The sequence below is a fragment of the Trichechus manatus genome, unplaced genomic scaffold (genome assembly GCF_000243295.1).
Source record: "Trichechus manatus latirostris isolate Lorelei unplaced genomic scaffold, TriManLat1.0 scaffold00020, whole genome shotgun sequence".
NCBI classification, from domain to species: domain Eukaryota; kingdom Metazoa; phylum Chordata; class Mammalia; order Sirenia; family Trichechidae; genus Trichechus; species Trichechus manatus.
The window spans coordinates 4,168,097-4,187,351 of NW_004443956.1; the positions used below are offsets into that span (position 1 = coordinate 4,168,097).

General features: G+C 39.0%; 1 protein-coding gene across 2 annotated transcripts in view; it reads left to right on the forward strand.

Moving 5' to 3' along the window:
- SHQ1 (SHQ1, H/ACA ribonucleoprotein assembly factor) overlaps nt 1-19,255 on the forward strand; it is a 128,495-nt gene that overhangs the window by 28,987 nt on the left and 80,253 nt on the right. For both annotated transcript variants that reach the window (XM_004372703.2, XM_023727920.1), the window contains exons 7-9: nt 9,499-9,653; nt 12,130-12,183; nt 14,533-14,656. In XM_004372703.2, the coding sequence (XP_004372760.1) occupies nt 9,499-9,653; nt 12,130-12,183; nt 14,533-14,656 (333 nt within the window). The remainder of the gene's footprint in view (nt 1-9,498; nt 9,654-12,129; nt 12,184-14,532; nt 14,657-19,255) is intronic.

A 19,255-nucleotide genomic window follows, 5' to 3' on the forward strand; every position in this document is an offset into this window, starting at 1 on the left:
TCATTAAACAGTTAGTACACATGTTGCCCTGTGACAATGGTTAACAACCCCATTACATGTCAACACTGTCCTTACTCAACCTTGGGTTCCCTATCACTGGCTTTCCTGTCCCCTTCTGCCTTCTAGCCCTTGTCCCTGGACTGCTGTGCCTCATTAGTCCTGTTTTGTTTTATGGGACTATCCCAGTCCCCGGCTGAATGGCAAACTTGAGGTACTTTTTAATGCCTATTTTGTTAGCTGCCATTGAGTTGGCCCCTGACTCATGGGGTCCCATGCACAACAGTACGAAACCCTGCCTGGTCCTGTGTCATTCCCATGAGTGGTTACGGATTGGACCGTTGTGATTTATAGGGTTTTTGTTGGCTGGTTTTGGGAAGTAAGATACCGATATCTAAATATTTGCTTAAGAAATTTATACGCATAATGTCATGCATTGAATTACGTCCCCCAAAAAATGTGTTATCAATTTGGCTGGGCCGTGATTCCCAGTATTGTATGGTTGTCCTCCATTTTGTGATTGTAACTTTATGTTAAAGAGGATTAGGGTGGGATTGTAACACCCTTACTAAGGTCACATCCTGATCCAGTGTAAAGGGAGTTTCCCTGGGGTGTGGCCTGCACCACCTTTTATCTTACAAGAGGTGAAAGGGAAGCAAGCAGAGACTTGAGGACCTCATACTACCAAGAAAGCAGTGCCAGGAGCAGAGCGGGTCCTTTGGACCCGAGGTTCCTGTGCTGAGACGCTCCGAGACAAGGGAAGACTGATGACAAGGACCTTCCTCCAGAGCCGACAGAGTGAGAAAGGCTTCCCGTGGAGCTGTCACCCTGAATTTGGACTTATAGCCTACTAGACTGTGAGAGAATGAACTTCTCTTTGTTAAAGCCATCCACTTGTGGTATTTCTGTTATAGCAACATCAGATGACTAAGACACGTAAACTCATATGCTCTGTTCTTCCCTTGCTTTTTCCATTTTGTAGTATATCTTGAAGATCTTCCATATCAGCACTTACAGATCTACCTGAATCTTTTATGGCTGTCCAGTATTTTGTTGGATATTTGTATCATGTCTGATGGCTATTTGGGCTGTTTACTAATGGTGGACATTTGGATTGCTTACAGTTTTCTGTTACAGATAATGCTGTGACCTTTGACCACTCAGTCAGAAGTAACTTCACGGACTCTATTGCATCACACTATTTTGATTCTCTGCAGAGCAATTAATCACTCTTTCAAACTTTTCTTGTTTATGTATTTCTTTATGTTATTTCTCACCATAAGAGGGAAAACATCTTAAAGGCAGGGAATTCGTCTAGCTTATCTGCCGTATGTTCAGTGTCTAGCATAGTGCCTGTTACATAATAGGTACTCAGTAAATATTTGTAGGATAAATATTGTAGTACACATTTTTGTGGTTAGTTTTGAGTAGTCTAGATCATCCAAAAAAATTGACTCTAATGCACAACAGAAGCTCATCTGTGGCGACTCTTCTTACATTTATGGTTCCCACCAGAACGTGGATTTCATATTTAATTCATGTTCAAGAATCTTTCAGAGACTTCACACATTATATAGACAAATTTTTAGGTGTAGGGTTACTAACACAACTTAGAGAGTTGTCTGTTTGTGCCATGTAGATCTGCTGAAAAAGTTTGTTCAGACTTCAGTCATCAAGGATATCAACGAGGTGATGTGAGAGGACATCAGTGGTTGTGTAGTTGAGTTTTCCATCCACAAGGGTGAGCTAGTTGCCCTACAGATCAAGAGAAGGCATTACCTTTAAATTCCAGCTTGCTCTACTTGGGTAAATTGTAGGTTGTTCTTTCTCCTGTTTTTTGTGTTAACAGTGCTTTCCGTTAGTTCTCCGTGCATCCTTGTTAATAGGAGATAGACCCTGTCTGTCCTTTTAACCCCTGGCCCTATGGACTTTTCATCTGACCTGTGGCGTATATCCAGACTGATGCTTCAGAAACAGTCGTGGTCTGCTAAGCTATTTTAGCGATTCATTCTAAAAATCAGCTTTGAAAATAGCAAGGGCATGTGATCTGAGATAGAAGGACTTGAGCTCTGTGTTGAATAGAAACTCTTCTAAGTATGCCAAATATAGGGGTAAGTATATCTGAGTCACGGCAGTGTCATCGTGTCTGCCATGGCTGAACCTGGTGTGTTTTAGGAAACCCTGGTGGTGTAGTAGTTAAGAGCTATGGCTACTAACCAAAAGGTCGGCAGTTCGAATCTACCAGGCACTCCTTGGAAACTCTATGGGATAGTTCTATTCTCTCGTATAGGGTCACTATGAGTTGGAGTCGACTCGATGGCAACAGGTTTGGGTTTTTTTTTTTTAAAATAGGGTACTAGCTAAATATGAGACTCTGGGCTTAACTCCTTGCTCCACCACAGACTAGTGTGTGATCTTGAAACTCCTCTGGGTTACCGTAGAAATCTTTTAACACCTGCTTCATAGAGCTGTCCTGAGAATTAAATGAGACAATGTACTTAAAATCCTTAGCAGATTGTAAAATCAGTGGTAGGAGAGCCAGGCATCAAATGGCTTCTCTGTGAGCTTACAATTTCTGCATATTTACCAAGTTTCTAAGTGAAAGTTCTTAATGAGATTTTTCTTTCTTTTTTTTTTTCTTGTTCAGATATTTGAGACACCAAGAATTGAAGGAATAAATTGAAGTATGTTGAAGGATAAAATTTGTGTTCCCAGCATAAAATATGGGAGAAAAGAAATAAACCTTAAAGTTCGCTATTTAGCCCAGGAGCAGGATGCTGCCGTATCTTCTCTTCTCCTCTTTTTCTTTGTTCTTCCTTGCTTCCCGGGCCCTCTTCCCCTCTGTATCGTACCAGTGGAGTGTTCGCTTGTTAACACTCCTTCAAGCAGATGTGGCCAGCCAGATATAACAGTATAGGTGAAGGGCGGATTTTGATTCCTCTTCAGTCATAAACTATTGGCCTGGTTTGTTTTGAATTCCAGATACTTCTTAGGTGGTGAACTTTCGTCCCTATCTTTGCCTTGAATATGATTCTTGTCATTTTCATTGTAGCTCTGAGTTATAACACTAAGACATTTATTAACGTCTTCAGCTTTATAATGATCCCGATTTTCCTCCCCAAAGACTTGTAAATGGAAGTGTTAAATGCTGTGTTCTCACTGAGCCCTAGTTTCATGAGTATGGGCTCACCACGTTTCCCATGTTGTCTTTCAGTGGTTAAGCTCAGCCCAAGAGTCTTGGCACATTACTGCTTGCTGTGACACCACATAGCATTTATAGTCAATGAACTTGCAAGCAGGGACATCCTGTTTGGCACCAACGAGTCCCTCAGTGTTTGCAGAGATAGCTGTCAGTGTCAGCTTTGAAAGTTGTAGCACTGCGGGGCTGCCCATTCAGACTGAAGGTTTGAATGCCCCTGCACTTTGGTCTGGCTCCCTTGATGTGTGTCCACTAAGTGTACAGTGCAATAGAGAGCTTTGCATTATTCTGAGAGGAGCCAGGTTGTGAATGACTTAATTGTTAACCTAGGGAGGACAGGGATGTTTCAGAGGGGGATTAAGAGAGGAAGGGAGGACTTAAAAGTAGCAAAACTAGAAAATATTAAGGAGAGGGAGACCTCAGACTGACATCTTTGCGTTCTGATAGGAGTCCCTTTGCAGTTCTCAAAGGTACTGATGGGGTTTTCCACATTGTGCGATGGTCCTGGGCCATTTGCTTCAATGCGAGGGCAACAGTTTCTTTCCCAAATGAATTGAGTGTTCAGCTGGCTTTTGTTTCACTGTAGATTATATTTAGAAGTATAATTAACCGAAATGTTGTGAATTACATAGCAAAGCTGCTGTGTAGTGTAGCTAAGTCATACAAATGCTTGACAAATGTTACTCGTGGTGGCAATCACCCAAGTATTGTTGGCACTGCATCTGTAGCTATTTCCGGTACTGCTGTTCGATTAGACCTGGATTGTGTGCAAGCCTCCCCAAGTCTCCCTTGGGGTGATAGGATCTACAACTCTCTAAAAAAGGCCTTGGGGAGCTCCGACTTGTGGTTTCTCTGGTGTTTTCCTGGGTTGTTGTTGTTTATAATTTCCTGGCTTCTTTGCTTGAATTCGGATTTTAAATATGTTTGTGTATTATTAATGAATAAGGTGGCCAAAATAGCGCTTAAAACCCCTCGAAAAAGGTGGTGGCATTTTAAGGAGAGGCTGGGGGGTACCTAGCCTGCACGAATGCAGACGAGGAGGTCTCACTTAGCAGGTGGTAATGCAGCATCAGAACCTACAGTTCTCAGATCAACCTTAACAAATCATTAAACTTACACAGGTATGATTGCTTGAGAATCGAGGAATAAATACGAGTTGATGTGTTGTTAAATGGTTATAGGCACACTTACATGGTTATTCACAGTTATCTGGAAGCAGAGATCTTTATTAGTCAACTAGGTTGTAAAGCCTTTTCTCTTGTGAGAGAATATCATCATGAACACCTGGTGCTATCCTATTAGCTAAATTAATGAACATCTCCAAAACTGTACCTAAGGGAATAGCCTATCTCTGAACCTTCTTGTGAAGTACAAGAGGGTCTTAAAATACTTTGCCAGGTGTACTTTCTTCATGCAGTGAATATATTCCTGAACCAAAACCCAAAAAAAACCCAAACCTGTTGCTATCGAGTTGATTCTGACTCAGAGCAACCTGTTAAATGCATTCTTATAGCTATTTGTGGTTTACATAAACAATGTTTGTACAAATATATTTTTTCTCATTTTTTTACATAAGATTTCTAATGAAAAATATAAATATATTTCAAAAGCCTGTTTTTTGTATTAATATATTTTAATGACTAAAGGAACATTGCTTCTAGTAATTTAAAATAAGTGTATTTAAGGCTTTTTCCCAGAGGACAGGCTGCAAAACTGCTGGAAGCCTTAAAACAAAAAGAAGCCATGTTAAATTTAATGCTCATAAGAGAGGACAAGCCTCCTAAGAGAGGACAAAAGTGAGTTTGGAAACTTAGAGATGCAGGGATCCATCATGTGTGAGTAATCATACCCTGTTCCTTCTGGCCTTTGCCAGGTTGTGATGAGCAGAAAGGCAGTCTTTTTCCTTGAGCAGAGGCAGGAGGGAACTGGGTAGCTAGCTGTCAAGAGAGTGGAGTCTGGGAATGTTCAGAAGGCAGTGGGATACCTTTTGGTCTCTGAAAAGGTAGCAGAGACAGCCTGTTGTCTCCTCTTCTTTTAGTAAGAGGCCCTCCTGGATTACAGCTGGGCACGTAACTGCTCTGCTAATGACAGCATTTCCTTTCCTTCCTTGTAACTGGCTGTGGTCATGTGACTAATCCTGGGTGATGGGTAGTGATATGCACAATTTCTAGATCAATTCTTTAAAAAAGAAGGTACTTGCTGTCCTCTTCTTATTTTCTGCTTTCCCATTGGTTGGAAAATGGTAAACCCCTTGCAGCAGCTATCTTGGACCCAGAGATGGTGGTTGTGTGATGCAGATGCTGGTGCCCTACCAGTGCTAGGTCATTCCAGGGTCAGGATAGTCGTATGAGAGAGAGACTCATGTCTTAACTTAAGCCACTGTATTTGGACTCTTCGTTATAGCAGCTTGGCCTGTCCTTACCTGAATGTGATCAGCAATTCTAAAAGCTAGAGAGAAGGAGTTGGAAGCTATTTTGACTTTACTTTGATCTGAAGCACCAGAACTAGAAGCTGAATGCTCCTTATACTGGGCTTAAACACTTTTTAAGTGAATTTGAAAGTAGTTCTCTCATAGGGCATGGAAAGAAAATAATTATTTTGAGAGGTAATGGATTGAAAATGCTTTTACTTGGTAACTTTATATACTAGATGTTTATGTTTCTTTAAAAATTACTCTAAGACAAGTAGTAGGCCTCGTTTTACTTATAATAGCTGAGAACTAAGCATGTCTATGTTTTTAGCTGTTGCTTTCTGTAAATCTTCCTCTAAGACGAGATGTATTTAACTTTGTATGTATAAAACCCATTGCCGTCGAGCCAATTCCAATTCATAGTGACCCTATAGGACAGAGTAGAACTGCTCCATAGGGTTTCCAAGGAGCGGCTGGTGGATTCAAACTGCATACCTCTTGGTTAGCAGTGGAGCTCTTAACCACTGCACTAATAATGATTATGCTTTGTTATCATAAGATAATACGTTATTGAATAAAACCAGTTGCCATCAAGTTGATTCCTACTTGTGGCAACCCCATGTGTCAGAGTAGAGCTATGCTCCATAGGGTTTTCACTGACTGATTTTTTGGAAATAGATCATCAGGACTTTGTTGTGAGGTGCCTCTGGGTGAACTTGAACTGCCAGCCTTTCAGTTAACAGCCGAGCATGTTAACTGTTTGCACCACATACACAATTAATTAAAAAAATATTACATGGTCTTTATAATACTTTATGTTGAGAAACTACTTTGTGATTGTGTGTGTAAATTGTAGGCATCCATGGAAACTTAGAAGGAACTACAGTTTTATACTTGCTAGCCTTACCAGTGTAGACCTGAAGTGTTCTCTTTTATCACTAGCATTTAATAAGTATTTCAGCTTGTGTTTTATATCAGTAAGTACTTAAAAATTGAAATGGGGAAAATACTATATTTGGAAGAGTGACAAAAACTGAAAATACATTGAAATAATTTTCTTTTTAATTGTGCTTTAAATGAAAGTTTACAATTCAAGTTAGTCTCTCATACAAAAATTTACACACACATTGTTATGTGATCCTAGTTGCTCTCCCCATACTGTGACAGCACACTCCTCCTTTCCACCCTGGATTTCCCGTGTCCATTCAACCAGCTGCTGACCCTCTCTGCCTTCTCATCTCACCTCTGGACAGGAGCTGCCCATTTAGTCTCATGTATCTACTTGAACTAAGAAGCACACTCTGTTGAAATAATTTTTAATAAAACACCAGATCTGTTTGACAAAGGTGGTGGTTCAGTACAGTGGAAAAAATGGATTACTTAGTAAACTGTGCTGGCACAGTTAACTATGCGTTTAGAATAAACTGAAATCTTAAAACATATGAGAAAACAACTTCCAGATGGATTAAAAACTTGATGTAAGAAATGAAACAATATATCTTAAAGAAAACCTAAGAGACTTCATGGACAATCCAAGGCAACCTTAACCGGGGCTATAAATCCAGACTCTCTAGAAAGGATGTATGTTTGGTTGTGTATATTGCCACACACAAAAAAAAAAAAAAACCCAAGGGGGCACGGGGGAAGAAAAGATGGGCATATTTGGCTGCATAAAAAGTAAATACTTCAGTGGCAAAAGATACCATAAATGAAGTCAATAGAAAAGCAGTAGATGTGGAGAAATGATTCATATCTGTAATGTACAGATTTGACAAGACAGCCACCCAGTAGACAAGAATGGGCAAAAAAAATGAAAATGGCAATTCACAGGAGAGCGAATCCCTGTTGCCAACAAGCATGTGAAATAATGCCGAAGGTTTAGCGATTGGAGAAATACTAATCAAAATAACACTGATTTGTCACTGTATTAGTATTCTGTTGCTTCATATCAAATTCCCACAAATTTAGCAGCTTAACACAACATACATTTACATTCTGACAGTTTTTGTGGGCCAGGAGTCTAGGCATGGCTTAGCTGGGTCCTCTGCTCAGGTTCTCACCTAATCTAGGTGCTGGCAGCTGTGTTCCCTTCTAGGCTTCCGGATCCTCTTCCAAGCTCACATGATGGTAGGCAGAATTCTGTTTCTTGTGGCTATAGAACTGAGGTCTGTGCTTTCTTGCTGCTGTCAGCTGGGGCCACTCTCAGATCCTAGGAGCCCCACAGCTCCCTGCCACAGCTGTCTCACAGGCCCTCTGACAATAGGCAGCTTATTTCTTCAAAGTCAGCAGGCAAATCTCTGGTTCCAGTCAGCTAATAACATAACATAATCATGGGAGTGATGGTCCCATCACCTCTGCCATAGTCTGTTAGAAGCAAATCACAGGTTCCGTGCCACACAATATGACGTATTGGGAGCCACCTTAGAATTCTGCCTGCCAGTCATGTTTCATCCACTAGACTGGAAACAACTGAAAGAAAAAACCTATTACATTTATTGCTGAGATGGGGTGGGAGGTATGTGTAAGAAAGGGAAAGTCTATGCTGGGTTTGGTTTTGTTTTTCTATGTATGACTTTTAGAAAGGAGAGTTACTGTAGCCTTTAAGTAACCCAAAACCAAACCCACTGCTGTCAAGTTGGTTCTGGCTCATAGCGACCCTATAGGATGGAGTAGAACTGCTCCATAGGGTTTCCAAGGCTGTAATCTTTACAGAAGCAGACTGCCACATCTTTCTCCCAGGGAGTGGCTGGTGGGTTGAAACCACTGACCTTTAGGTTAGCAGCTGAACTCTTAACCACTGCGCCACCAGGACCCCAGCCTTTAAGTGCAGTATCTTTTAAAAACACATATACTTTTTGATGCAGGGAATCTGCTCTTGAGAATCTGTTTTATGGAAATCAAGCCTCTAATATCCAAGGATATATGACATTTATTCCAGCATTGTTAGCAAGGACATTTATTGCAACATTATTAGCAGTGGCAGAAAACTGTAAGCACAGTGAATGCCCATTGGTAGGGGAGTGGTTGGCTAGAGCAAGGTACACCGTGGAATATTATACTCCCTTAGAAAAATTAGCTAAGTGCTAACTGACTTGGAGGGATTGGCAAGAGGTGTTATTGAGTGAGATAGACTAGATGCAGAAAAGTGACCTAATTCTTAAGGGAGAAATAGTAGAAATTCGCTTATGTTTACATTTGTGTGTCTGTATTTGATTACATAAATGTGGCAAAAATATGGAATGATATATACTAAGTTTCTAATATGGGGGAGGCTGCTGCTGATGATGAAGGTGGGGAGAGGGTGCCAAGGAAAAGAAGAGGAAAAGCAGACTGTTGAAAAGAAGCATCCTCTTCCTACTAGTCTAATATGTGCAATGTGGCGACACTTAATGCATTTATGTAAAACTTTGTGTGTATGTACATAATATTAAAAAATAAAGACTATGCCCTTAAAATTGATCAGTATATCGGAATATTCCTGTTACTTTGTACACAACTTTCTAAATGGATAATGAATGTTTTCAGAGTTCTCTACTTAGCTCTTACCGTTTGTTTTGTTGTCAAAATGTATTATCTTAATTTAAAAGTCAGTAACTGACATTTAGATGTCTTAATACAAAACACTAGCAAAACAAGAGAGTTGGGACATTAGGAAAAAATGTTGTTTAGAAATTTCTCCTTTATTTGGCCCGACTAGGATTTGAGCAAGTACATAGTTCTTAACATCACTAGGTGCGAAGTCTAGTTACAAAGTTGTTTACATATCTACAGTTAAATAGAAATAACTCTTATTTCAGTTTCTATAATCAGAGTTCTATTTTTGACAGACTTTCCACATGGGGTTTTACAAAACTGAATAAAACATCTAATGTTTAAAACCATTTTCTTCTAGTGTCTTTTTCTGAAGATGAGAAATATCAGCTACGAAAATTTGTCAATAAATCTTACCTGCTGGATAAGAGAGCCCACCGTCAAGTGTACTACAGTTTGATTGATATCCTTTTGGCCTATTGCTACGAAACTCGTGTCACTGAAGGAGAGAAGAATGTAAGTACATGTGTGTTTGTGCATGTTGGCATACATTACAGCACTGAGTAAACTCTATTAAAGCATCCGCTGTCTTGTTGAGAGTAACACTTGTTATGATTAGTTATTTAGGAGATGCTGCAGGCAGAGGGGCAAGTGTGTGTTGGTGGTGGATAGGAGCATGAAAGCAAAGTGCTTATTTAGTCTTTTTCTTTTCTCTCTTGAGATTAATCTACTGAATAGCAGAGTGGGGAAGTTTAAGAAATTAAGGCTGAGAGTAGAGAAGCAAGATACCCTGAGCTCCCATCTCTGTTCGAGGAGCCTGGTTGTGCAGTGGTTAAGCTCTTGGCTGTTAACCGAAAGGTCGACGGTTTGAACCCACCAGCTGCTCCACGGGAGAGAGAGATGGCAGTCTGCTTCTGTAAAGATTTATAGCCTTGGAAACCCTATGGGGGCTGTTCTGTTCTGTCCTATAAGGTTGTTGAGTCGCAGTCAACTTGACAACAATGAATTCTCATGTCTGTTAGGAGGTGACTAGCCAAAGAGGAGGGCCATTGTTACATGACTCTTGGTATTGGCAAGGCTGTAAATTTTACCATACCCATCTACACTTTTTCTCCAAGCTATCAGTTAGCGGATGCGAGGTATGATAGCGTTTTACAAAAAAGGGAATGTTTGCATTCAACTTCAAGTGACCTTCAATTCATATGGTATGTGTGCTTCTGAAAAATTGAATATAAATCAGATTTTTCAAACTACTGGATCTCAGTTTTTTGTTACCTAAAGGATTGTTATATAAATCCATCTGTAAATTATCATTTTTAAATGATCGTTTAAAAATAATATAGGTTTTAGTGTATCTCTTCTTAAACCATACTTGATTTTGTAAACAGAGCGAAATTTCTTTCCCACCTGTATCACTGATCATATGTAAACCAAAAACCAAACCAAAACCATTGCCACTGAGTCGATTCTGACTCACAGCCACCTGATAGGACAGGGGAGAACTGCCCCATAAGGTTTCTAAGGCTGTAATCTTTATGGAAGCAGATTGCCACATCTTTCTTGCACGGAGTGACTGGTAGGTTCAAACTGCCAACCTTTCAGTTAGCAGCTGACTGCTTAACCACCGAGCACTAGGACTCCTTGATCATACATAAAAAGACTGGAAAACCAAATACCATATTTTTACGCAAATAACGTGTGCGTTCTACGTTTGTCAACGGTGCCGTCCCCCCACGAGATATTTTCGTAAACACCGCTATGCCAATTTTTCTTTTTACTGGTTGCTGTAAAAAATTAGCATAGTGTGCTTATGAAAATACCTCATGGGGGGAGGGCTTGGTTGGCAAACAAATGTAGAAGGTGCAAGTTGTTATTTATGTAAATATATGGTAGGCTTTCCAGTTAATGTGTGCCCATACTTGTTTATAATTGTCCTTGCTCAAGAAATTATTTTTTTACCTGAGCAGATTCTTTCCTCTTTTGAAAATTACACAAATAATTCATATCATTGTAAAGAAAAATGCACACATGAAGGAAATAATTAAAATTTCAGCCATCAGAAATGACCGCTGTTACAAAGTGATGTATCTCTTTCCAGTCTTCTTTCGGTATGCACGTGTATGTATATGTGTGTATTTACATTGAATCAGAACGTATATTTATACTATTTTATCTGCTTTCCTCACTCAACATAATAACATTAGCATAGTATTAGAATTAGAATTCAGTATGTGCCAACTTTATTGTTGTGATTCTGAAAATTTCTAAAGTGACTCTTGAGGTTTACATTTGACTCTAAAATGAATAGTAATGAGTATCTAAGTGTATCAAGGGTACAATATAACTGAAAATGCTTTCTTTCCCCACTCATCTTTTAAAGACTACAGTTGGAGAAAATGTTTTCTTACAAATTAAGTGCTTCATAGTATTGCTTGAAAAAACGAGTGAATGTTTAGTTATACTTGATAAAATTTACCATTTGTTTCTTGTATTTGCATATTTGAGATCATGAAGTCTGGCGACTTTGAGAGCATCTCTAGAATTTACTTATTCTTAGAAGCATTTTCTGAAAGACCAAATTCTTGAGCAACTTTTTAAGTGCCACAGATAGCACTTCAATATTATCTTTGATTCTTTTGGTAGATTATTTATGGAATGTTTGGGAGACAAGTAACTTATTTGAGAAGGAAAGAAATTGAGCAATCATCACTTTGCTTTAAAAGTTCAAAACCCCGTATTTATTTGCTCTTTTGTTCTGACACTCTTACCAGCAAAAAAGCTTTATTTTATAAAGTTCCAGGGAGAGTAGACCGAACTTGCTTCTGATAGCCTCTGCATCAGTGAAGCGATTACATTTCTGCAGTCATGATCACCTCTTAGTTCTTATATACGTCAGTACTACTTAGACACTGTTTGAGTAAATGGATATATTTGCTTTTTTTTAAATTGGCATTACCTCTAATGTGATGGTACTCTTTTCTCCAATAAAAAGGTTGAATCCGCATGGAATATCAGAAAATTGAGTCCAACACTGTGCTGGCTTGAGGTATGATTTTCAGTTGCAATTGTTTAGATTTTGTTTGTTCACCAAGTTATTCTGCTCTCATTGTTAGTTCATTTTGGGTGGTTCAGGCAATTCCTTGACTTTTTTTTTTTTTTAAAGCAGAAACTTTATTGTACAAGTTTGTTTTTCATCTTTTTAATAAGATTCTGATGACGTTTGTTACTCTAATCATAGTATGCTGATGAAGCCAGGTTGGGTATTTGGGAAGTTGGGGAGAGGAACACAGTTTGTAGAAAGAATGGGGGCATGGTTTGTTGGGGAGGAATGGGGGATGGAGTTTGAGGCCTGTTTGTAAGTTGGGCATATATTGGGTCTCAGAGCTCAAAGATGGGAATCACACCCAAGCGGTAATACTACTTGCTGCCACTTATTCGTCACCAAGGACTGTGCTAAACATTTACATATATTGCCTCATCTGTTACTTTCAGTAAATTTGTGAGGTGTTATTGATATTTTACATGTCAGGTCACTTGGATCACATAGCTTAAATAACTTGTCCTAGGTCCTATTGTTAGTATGGTTAGATCTAATAACTCTCTTAATATAATTATTTTAATATCCGATTTCTAGAAAATAGTTGTGCAGATCTCACCAAAAATATCAAAGGATGGTATCTTTAAATTTACTAGTTTTGAACAAACTTGCACATCAAAACAGTAAAAGTTGTTATTGTTAGCTGCAATCAAGTGAGTCCCAACTCATGGTGACCCCATGCACAATGGAGTAAAATGCTACCCGGTCCAGTGCCATCCCCATGATCGGTTGCAGATTGGACCATTGTGATCCACTGGGTTTTCATTGGCTGATTTTTGAAAATGGATCACCAGGCCTTTTTCTTCCTAGTCCATCTTAGTCTGGAAATTCCACTGAAATCTATTCAACATCATAGCAACATGAAAACTTTTTTAAAAAATGTCAATTTAAACAGTTACTAATTGTATCATCAACTAAGACAACTAGTTTTTCTTTCCAATTTAAATTTTAGATACAGTACATTTTAAGTTGTAAAACCAAGATTGTTTCATGGCATCACTTTGTTCAAATAATAGTAAAATATTAAGGAACTGAAAGAATTACTTCTTCAGCAAGAATCTTGCTACTCTGAAAATGGTCCACAGACCAACAGCCTGTCCAGCAGCCTCTGCCGAGGGCTTGTTAAAAAGACAGATTCTGGGCCCCACCCCAAACCCACTGAGTCAGAATCAGAATCGGTAGAAGATCTCCAGGTGGTGCACATATACGCACATTAGTGGTGGAGAAGCCTGTTCTCTGGGCCTCATTTGGGTTCTATGGAGTGCTATGATGAGCACATAGTATGGGAACCAGTTTTTGTAATAATCGCATTGAGTACTTAGGTTGAAAACAAAGTAGTTGATGATTAGATAATTTCATAATTCAATATTTATGATTTTACTTTGAAAAATTTGTATTGCCTTTGAGATAATTTAGAATTGCCAGACATGTTAATAGCTTATGTTGTACTTCTGTAAATATATTTTTTTAAGTTTATAATTCTTTTTAGATATAAACTATATTTGGCTAAATATGCAGTATTCTTAATCAGATCTCTCATGTTAAGGATGAATATACATGGGAATTATGCTGTTTCTTTAGTTTTAATTTTATTTTCAAGGTTTATGTATCAGTTATATTTTTAATACTTTGCTTATCAAAAAACCAATTAAAAAACAATTTTGTTGAAGATTGTCTTTCTCTAGGGTTTTCAGTAGTTTTGAATTGACTGTCAGTTTGGTGTACCGTTCCAGATACAACTTTTCTTTTTTTTTTTTTTAAAGAAATCAGTAGGGCAAAAAAAGAACCTTTTCTCTTTGATAAGTGAAAGCAAATTACTCAAGTAAATATCATGTATTACTCATGCCTGTAACAAAAAAGGAAGCGGTGAGCGTACTTCACTGAAGAGTTCTACATCCTTCATCTACAGTATCTTGAGTATTCCTAAAAGATACAAATGTGAAACATATTTTAAAACGTCCTTTATGTGCATCTGTATTTTGTTAATGCAATGTGTTTTAGATTCCTATTTGTGGTTCTTAAAAGACTTTTTGTAACTTTCTTGCCACGTATGTGATATTTTGAGGAGCGTTTGTAATATGCTGTTATAGTATGAGAAATTACAAAGAGTACAGTAAATGCATTGTTTTAAGGTGAACAAAAAGTATCTCATATCACGGTTTTATTCTCTTCTACATGGCTTCCTGATGACCCAAATTTATAGTTTTTAATTGAAAATAGTTTCATATATCCTTACGTGCTTTTGGTCATTTAATATATTTTGTGGACATGATTACTTATTCCAATGGTGCTTCACAGACTTGCACTAACGTTCATGAAATCCTGGTGTCCTTTGGAAGAAGAGTTTTGTGCTACCCACTTTATCGCCACTTCAAGCTGGTGCTGAAAGCCTGCAGAGATACTATAAAGATACTACAACTAGGTAAGATAAGGCTGTGCTTGCAAATTTGAGAGTGAAAAAGTTGTAAGTTTTTAAGTCTGAAAATGTAATGATGATTTTTGCTTTTGTTTATACGTAAGTGAAAACTATCCAAAATCGAAGGCCCCCCCCCCAATATATAAGTTACAGTCCCTCTATGTAGATATATGATCACCTAGAGAGGTGTGGTTTTTCTTTCTGAGGGCTTCGGAGGAAGGGTATGTGGTGATGGTACACACAGTATTTGAAACCATTTTGTAGTGTAGTGTATTGCATCATTCAGTATTTCTTGAATGCCTGTAGTTTTCTACATGCTATACTAGGACTGTGGGTATAATAATAAGTAAGATGATAAACTCCATGCCCCTATGAACTTACAGTCTCATGTGGGGGCCAGATGATAAATAAGTAAGCAATGCCAAGATAGATTGAAAAGTGCAGTGTGGGATAAGGGGAGGTTTCTCAGGGACCACTCAGGAGGAGACGCCTGACCTAGACTTGGATGTCCAGAAAGGCTTTTTCCAAAGAAAAGTGTGGCGACACTCTGGACTTTTGACTATGGCCAAATCCAACCTGGAAGTACAAAAACTTACTAGCTTTAAGGATATGGAAAGTTCCAAGCTCTGAAAAAAACTCCAAAGTGCTCATAACAGCATCACTGGAATAAGTATATAATTTCCAAGGTAATGACTTTGAAGGGGACAACATCCATTTGTATGAATTAGTTCTGGCACGTTTATTTAAAAGTCACTTTCAATACTTTATGGTCATTTCTTATATTCTCCCCTGGGGGAGTCTCGCATCATTCTTTTCTCCTTAGATAAATGTGCTGCTGGGGCTTAGTTTTTAGACTGCAGGATAAGAAGGGGAAGGAAAGGAAGTTATTCTTCCTTCTACATCCAAGTGACTTCCTTGGCTCAAAGGGGAGAGTCACATCTCTAATGTCTTGTCCTACCTAGAGTTCCACCTAATTTTGTCTTTGTCCTCTGTGTAACCTATATACCCTTCTTGCCCTGGGTGAAAAGTCATGTTTGAAGTAGATTCTGTTAAAGGAGACATTAATTATAAAAATGAATCATAGTTAAATGAGTAATACCATTTTATTCATCGAGCTGGTTGGGCTAGCTCTGTTTTATTTTGAAGGATTGTTGATTATGGGATAGCAGAACTTCAACCATTGAGAAATCTGTCGTCTTTGAACAGTGGGAAGCAAACTGCTCTGTTTCTTCGCGTTATTTTGTCTTGCCTTCTACCCAAGATATTTCTCAGATTGCTAAAATTACCTTGAAAAATCAATCTACTGTGAATGACTGATTGTTGAGCTTGAAGAGTAATCAGTTACACATTACAATTAATTTCTTGTTTAAGTCATGCTAGATTATCTGGGCATTATTCATAGATTTAAAGAGCGAGAATGTAGTTTGCGATTGTCCTGTCACATCATAGCTTCCAGATGGAAAACTGACAGAGCACACGTGCGGGCATGAGCGTGTGTACACACTCATCCACACGTGTACACACATACACGAATGTGTGCAAGTGTGCGAACTACTACTTGTTACGTTTTATTCTGGGAAGTAATCTAGTTCCCTGCATTTTTATTTGAAAAGTAATCAGTTCTGTGATTGCATAACCAAAAGTAAATTTGATTGCCTTGATTTACACTGTAATCAGTTACTCAAACAGTTTTATTTAGTAGGTCAGAAAAGAATTTAGACTTAACTTTTCATCATTATCAGTCTTACAAGAAATAGTCTTATCAGCTGTAGTATGATAGCAACAGAAAACTTGAATTAACACACTGGAGGCCTCTCTGCTGAAGATGAACCTGAACGCTCTGTAAATCATATGCAGTATGTTCTGTGGCTCATTTGGGTTGTGGCTAGTGGATGCTGAAACAGAGGACTAGAATTCATGCCATAAGCTACGGGGATGACAAGTTCTGGGTGAGGCTTGTAACCTGTGTCTGTGCAGGTGGGTGGCACAGGGCTGCCATTAGTGCTACTGAAGAGTCATGTTTGCTTGGACACCCCATAATTTTAGTGGGGTAGCTCTGTTTTGGCATTTAATGTTTTCCAAGAATGAATTTGTGCCTACTTATAATTCAAAATGCAACCACAGTAGTCACACTTTTTATTTTAAAGATCAGTAGGAATGCTTCCATAGTTGAAAGCAATGAATAACTCTCCCCAAAAGAAATACTTGATCTTATGTGGAGTAAGCTTCCAAACCAATGCAGGAATGCTTCTGAATCTATATAATATTTTATTATTACTGATTGACTAAGATCTGAGTTTTCAAAAAGCTATGAATTTTCTTTTCAGTAGCCTTTACAAGGATTCTTTAGTGAGCTTTTGGCTGTTTTAAATTTTGTATTCCTTCTCCCACCCTCTTCCCTCCTCAAAAGACTGCATATTTTTCTCTCACTGTTGCTATATCCAAACTCCTTCAAGGCCAGGAAGCTCTACTTTGCCCCCTTAACTACTGTTTAGTGTTTTAACCAGGGCCTTGCACATGGAATCGCTGTCCCCAGGTCAGGAATCTTGGGGCACGTGATTGTCCCTCTTTTTTAACCCAGTCTATCCTTGTTCTTGTTCCATTCTTTTGGGAACAGTGGGTAGAATCCTTCATGGAAGCATCACTTAGTTGATATTAATCAATTGAAAATAAATGAAACAGGGGTAAAGAGAGAACAGCTTTTCTAATACATCTTCAGGAAGTTTTATTCTATTTAGAGGTGACATAGTTTAATACTTGATTATGCATTGTTTATACGATGTACCAAGTCTTTATTTGTACTAATAGCTACACTTTATTAATCTTTTTAAAGGCATCCCTCACTCTACTTCCGTACTGTTGCTTAACCATTGAACATGTCATAATAATCTAACTTGTAATGAAAGGGCTAAACATGATGGAGTGGAAGGGAAAAAACTTAATTTTTCTCCCATTTCCCCCTTTGAGCTCATTCTGTGGATTCTTTTACTGCTTCTAGAATGGAAGAGCAGGCAGGTTTCTATAATTTTTTTTTTAGATTTCAAAAATTCTTTCACCACGTTTAGTTGCAGGAGAGGTCTAATAAGTTCAGTCCTTAAAGTGCCCGCTTTGTACGTCATTTAAAAAAAAACACCTTCCCTTCCTCAGCTGGAGTGTGCCTCAGGTAGGGACGGCAGCAAAGGGGTAGAGAGAGGGCCCCCTTTGCTGTTGTAGGAAGTACTGCTTGCTTCCAGAGAACCCCCTCCACTCAGCCACCACAGGCTGCTCCCTCCAGCTTCCGTACTGGTGGACTTTTAGCAGGTGTGGGCCAGACACCAGTCTCTATAGTGTGGTGTGCAGGGTACGCTCTCTGAGGGCCTCAAAAACCTGCTTTCTCTTTGTAAGGTGACAGGAAAGCACCTTGTTCTCTCCATGGAGGGTGGTAGGAAACCCCCCAGCATTCCACCCACTTTATCCAAAGAGATTTGTCTGGACCTCTTTACCATCAAGCTCCTGGGCTAAGGGCTCACAAAACAGTTTTTAGTTACTCTCTCTCAAAGGTTAGCGTAGGGAGTTTAGCATCACTTCTTAGAAGATGGGATACTTGATACATATTTTGTCCTTTGTGGGCCCCACTGGTAACGGGTCAGAAAGAGTCCTGTTGTAATAGGCGATCCAATCATACCAAGCACAGCTGCCCTGGATCGACCACTTTCTCTGTGCCAGCATTAGGCCCAGTTCTCTGTGCCAGAAACACTGTCTCATTTCATCCGTATTCCAGACCTGAGAAGTCACTGTTATTAGCCCATTTTACAGATAGCAGGTAGGGTCAAAGAAGTTAATTCTCTTGCCCAAGGTCACACAGCTAGTAGTTGGTGAAGCCTGGATTTGACCCCAGGTCTGTCTGACTCAAAGCCTGTGCCGTTACAGGTATAGAAATAGTTACAAATGTAATTATTTGAAGCCTGTGATTTGCTTGCAAATAATCTAGAGTAGGCTGGGGCAAAGTGCATAGGATAGAGATGAAGCAGGGTTGGCCATGAGTTGATAGTTGCTGAAGCTGAGTGATAAAAACATGGGAGAACTATACTGTTCTATTTTTGTACTTGTTGTAAAAACACTTGGTAAAAAGTTTTGTTAAAAATTTTTTTTTTAAAGTCTAGGCTTGTTATAACTGTGCTATATTTCTTTTTATTATTACTATTACTTTAAAAAAATTTTTCCCATACAAAAATTTATACATTGTTATGTGACTCTAATTGCTCTCCCCATACTGTGACAGCACACTTCTCCTTTCCACCCCTGATTCCCCATGTCCATTCAACTGGCTTCTAACCCTCTCTGCCTTCCCATCTCACCTCAGGACAGAGGCTGCCCATTTAGTCTCTTGGATCTACTTGAGCTAAGAGGCACACTCCTCACAAGTATCACTTTATGTTCCACAGTCCAGTCCAATCCCTGTCTGGGCTGGTAAGAGAATCCAGGGGCCATGCTTTCCGGGGTTCCTCCAGTCTCAGTCAGACCATTAAGTTTGGTCTTCTTACTAGAATTTGAGTTCTGCACCCCACCTTTCTCCTGCTCCATCCAGGACTCTGTTGTATTCCCTGTCAGGGTGATCATTGGTGG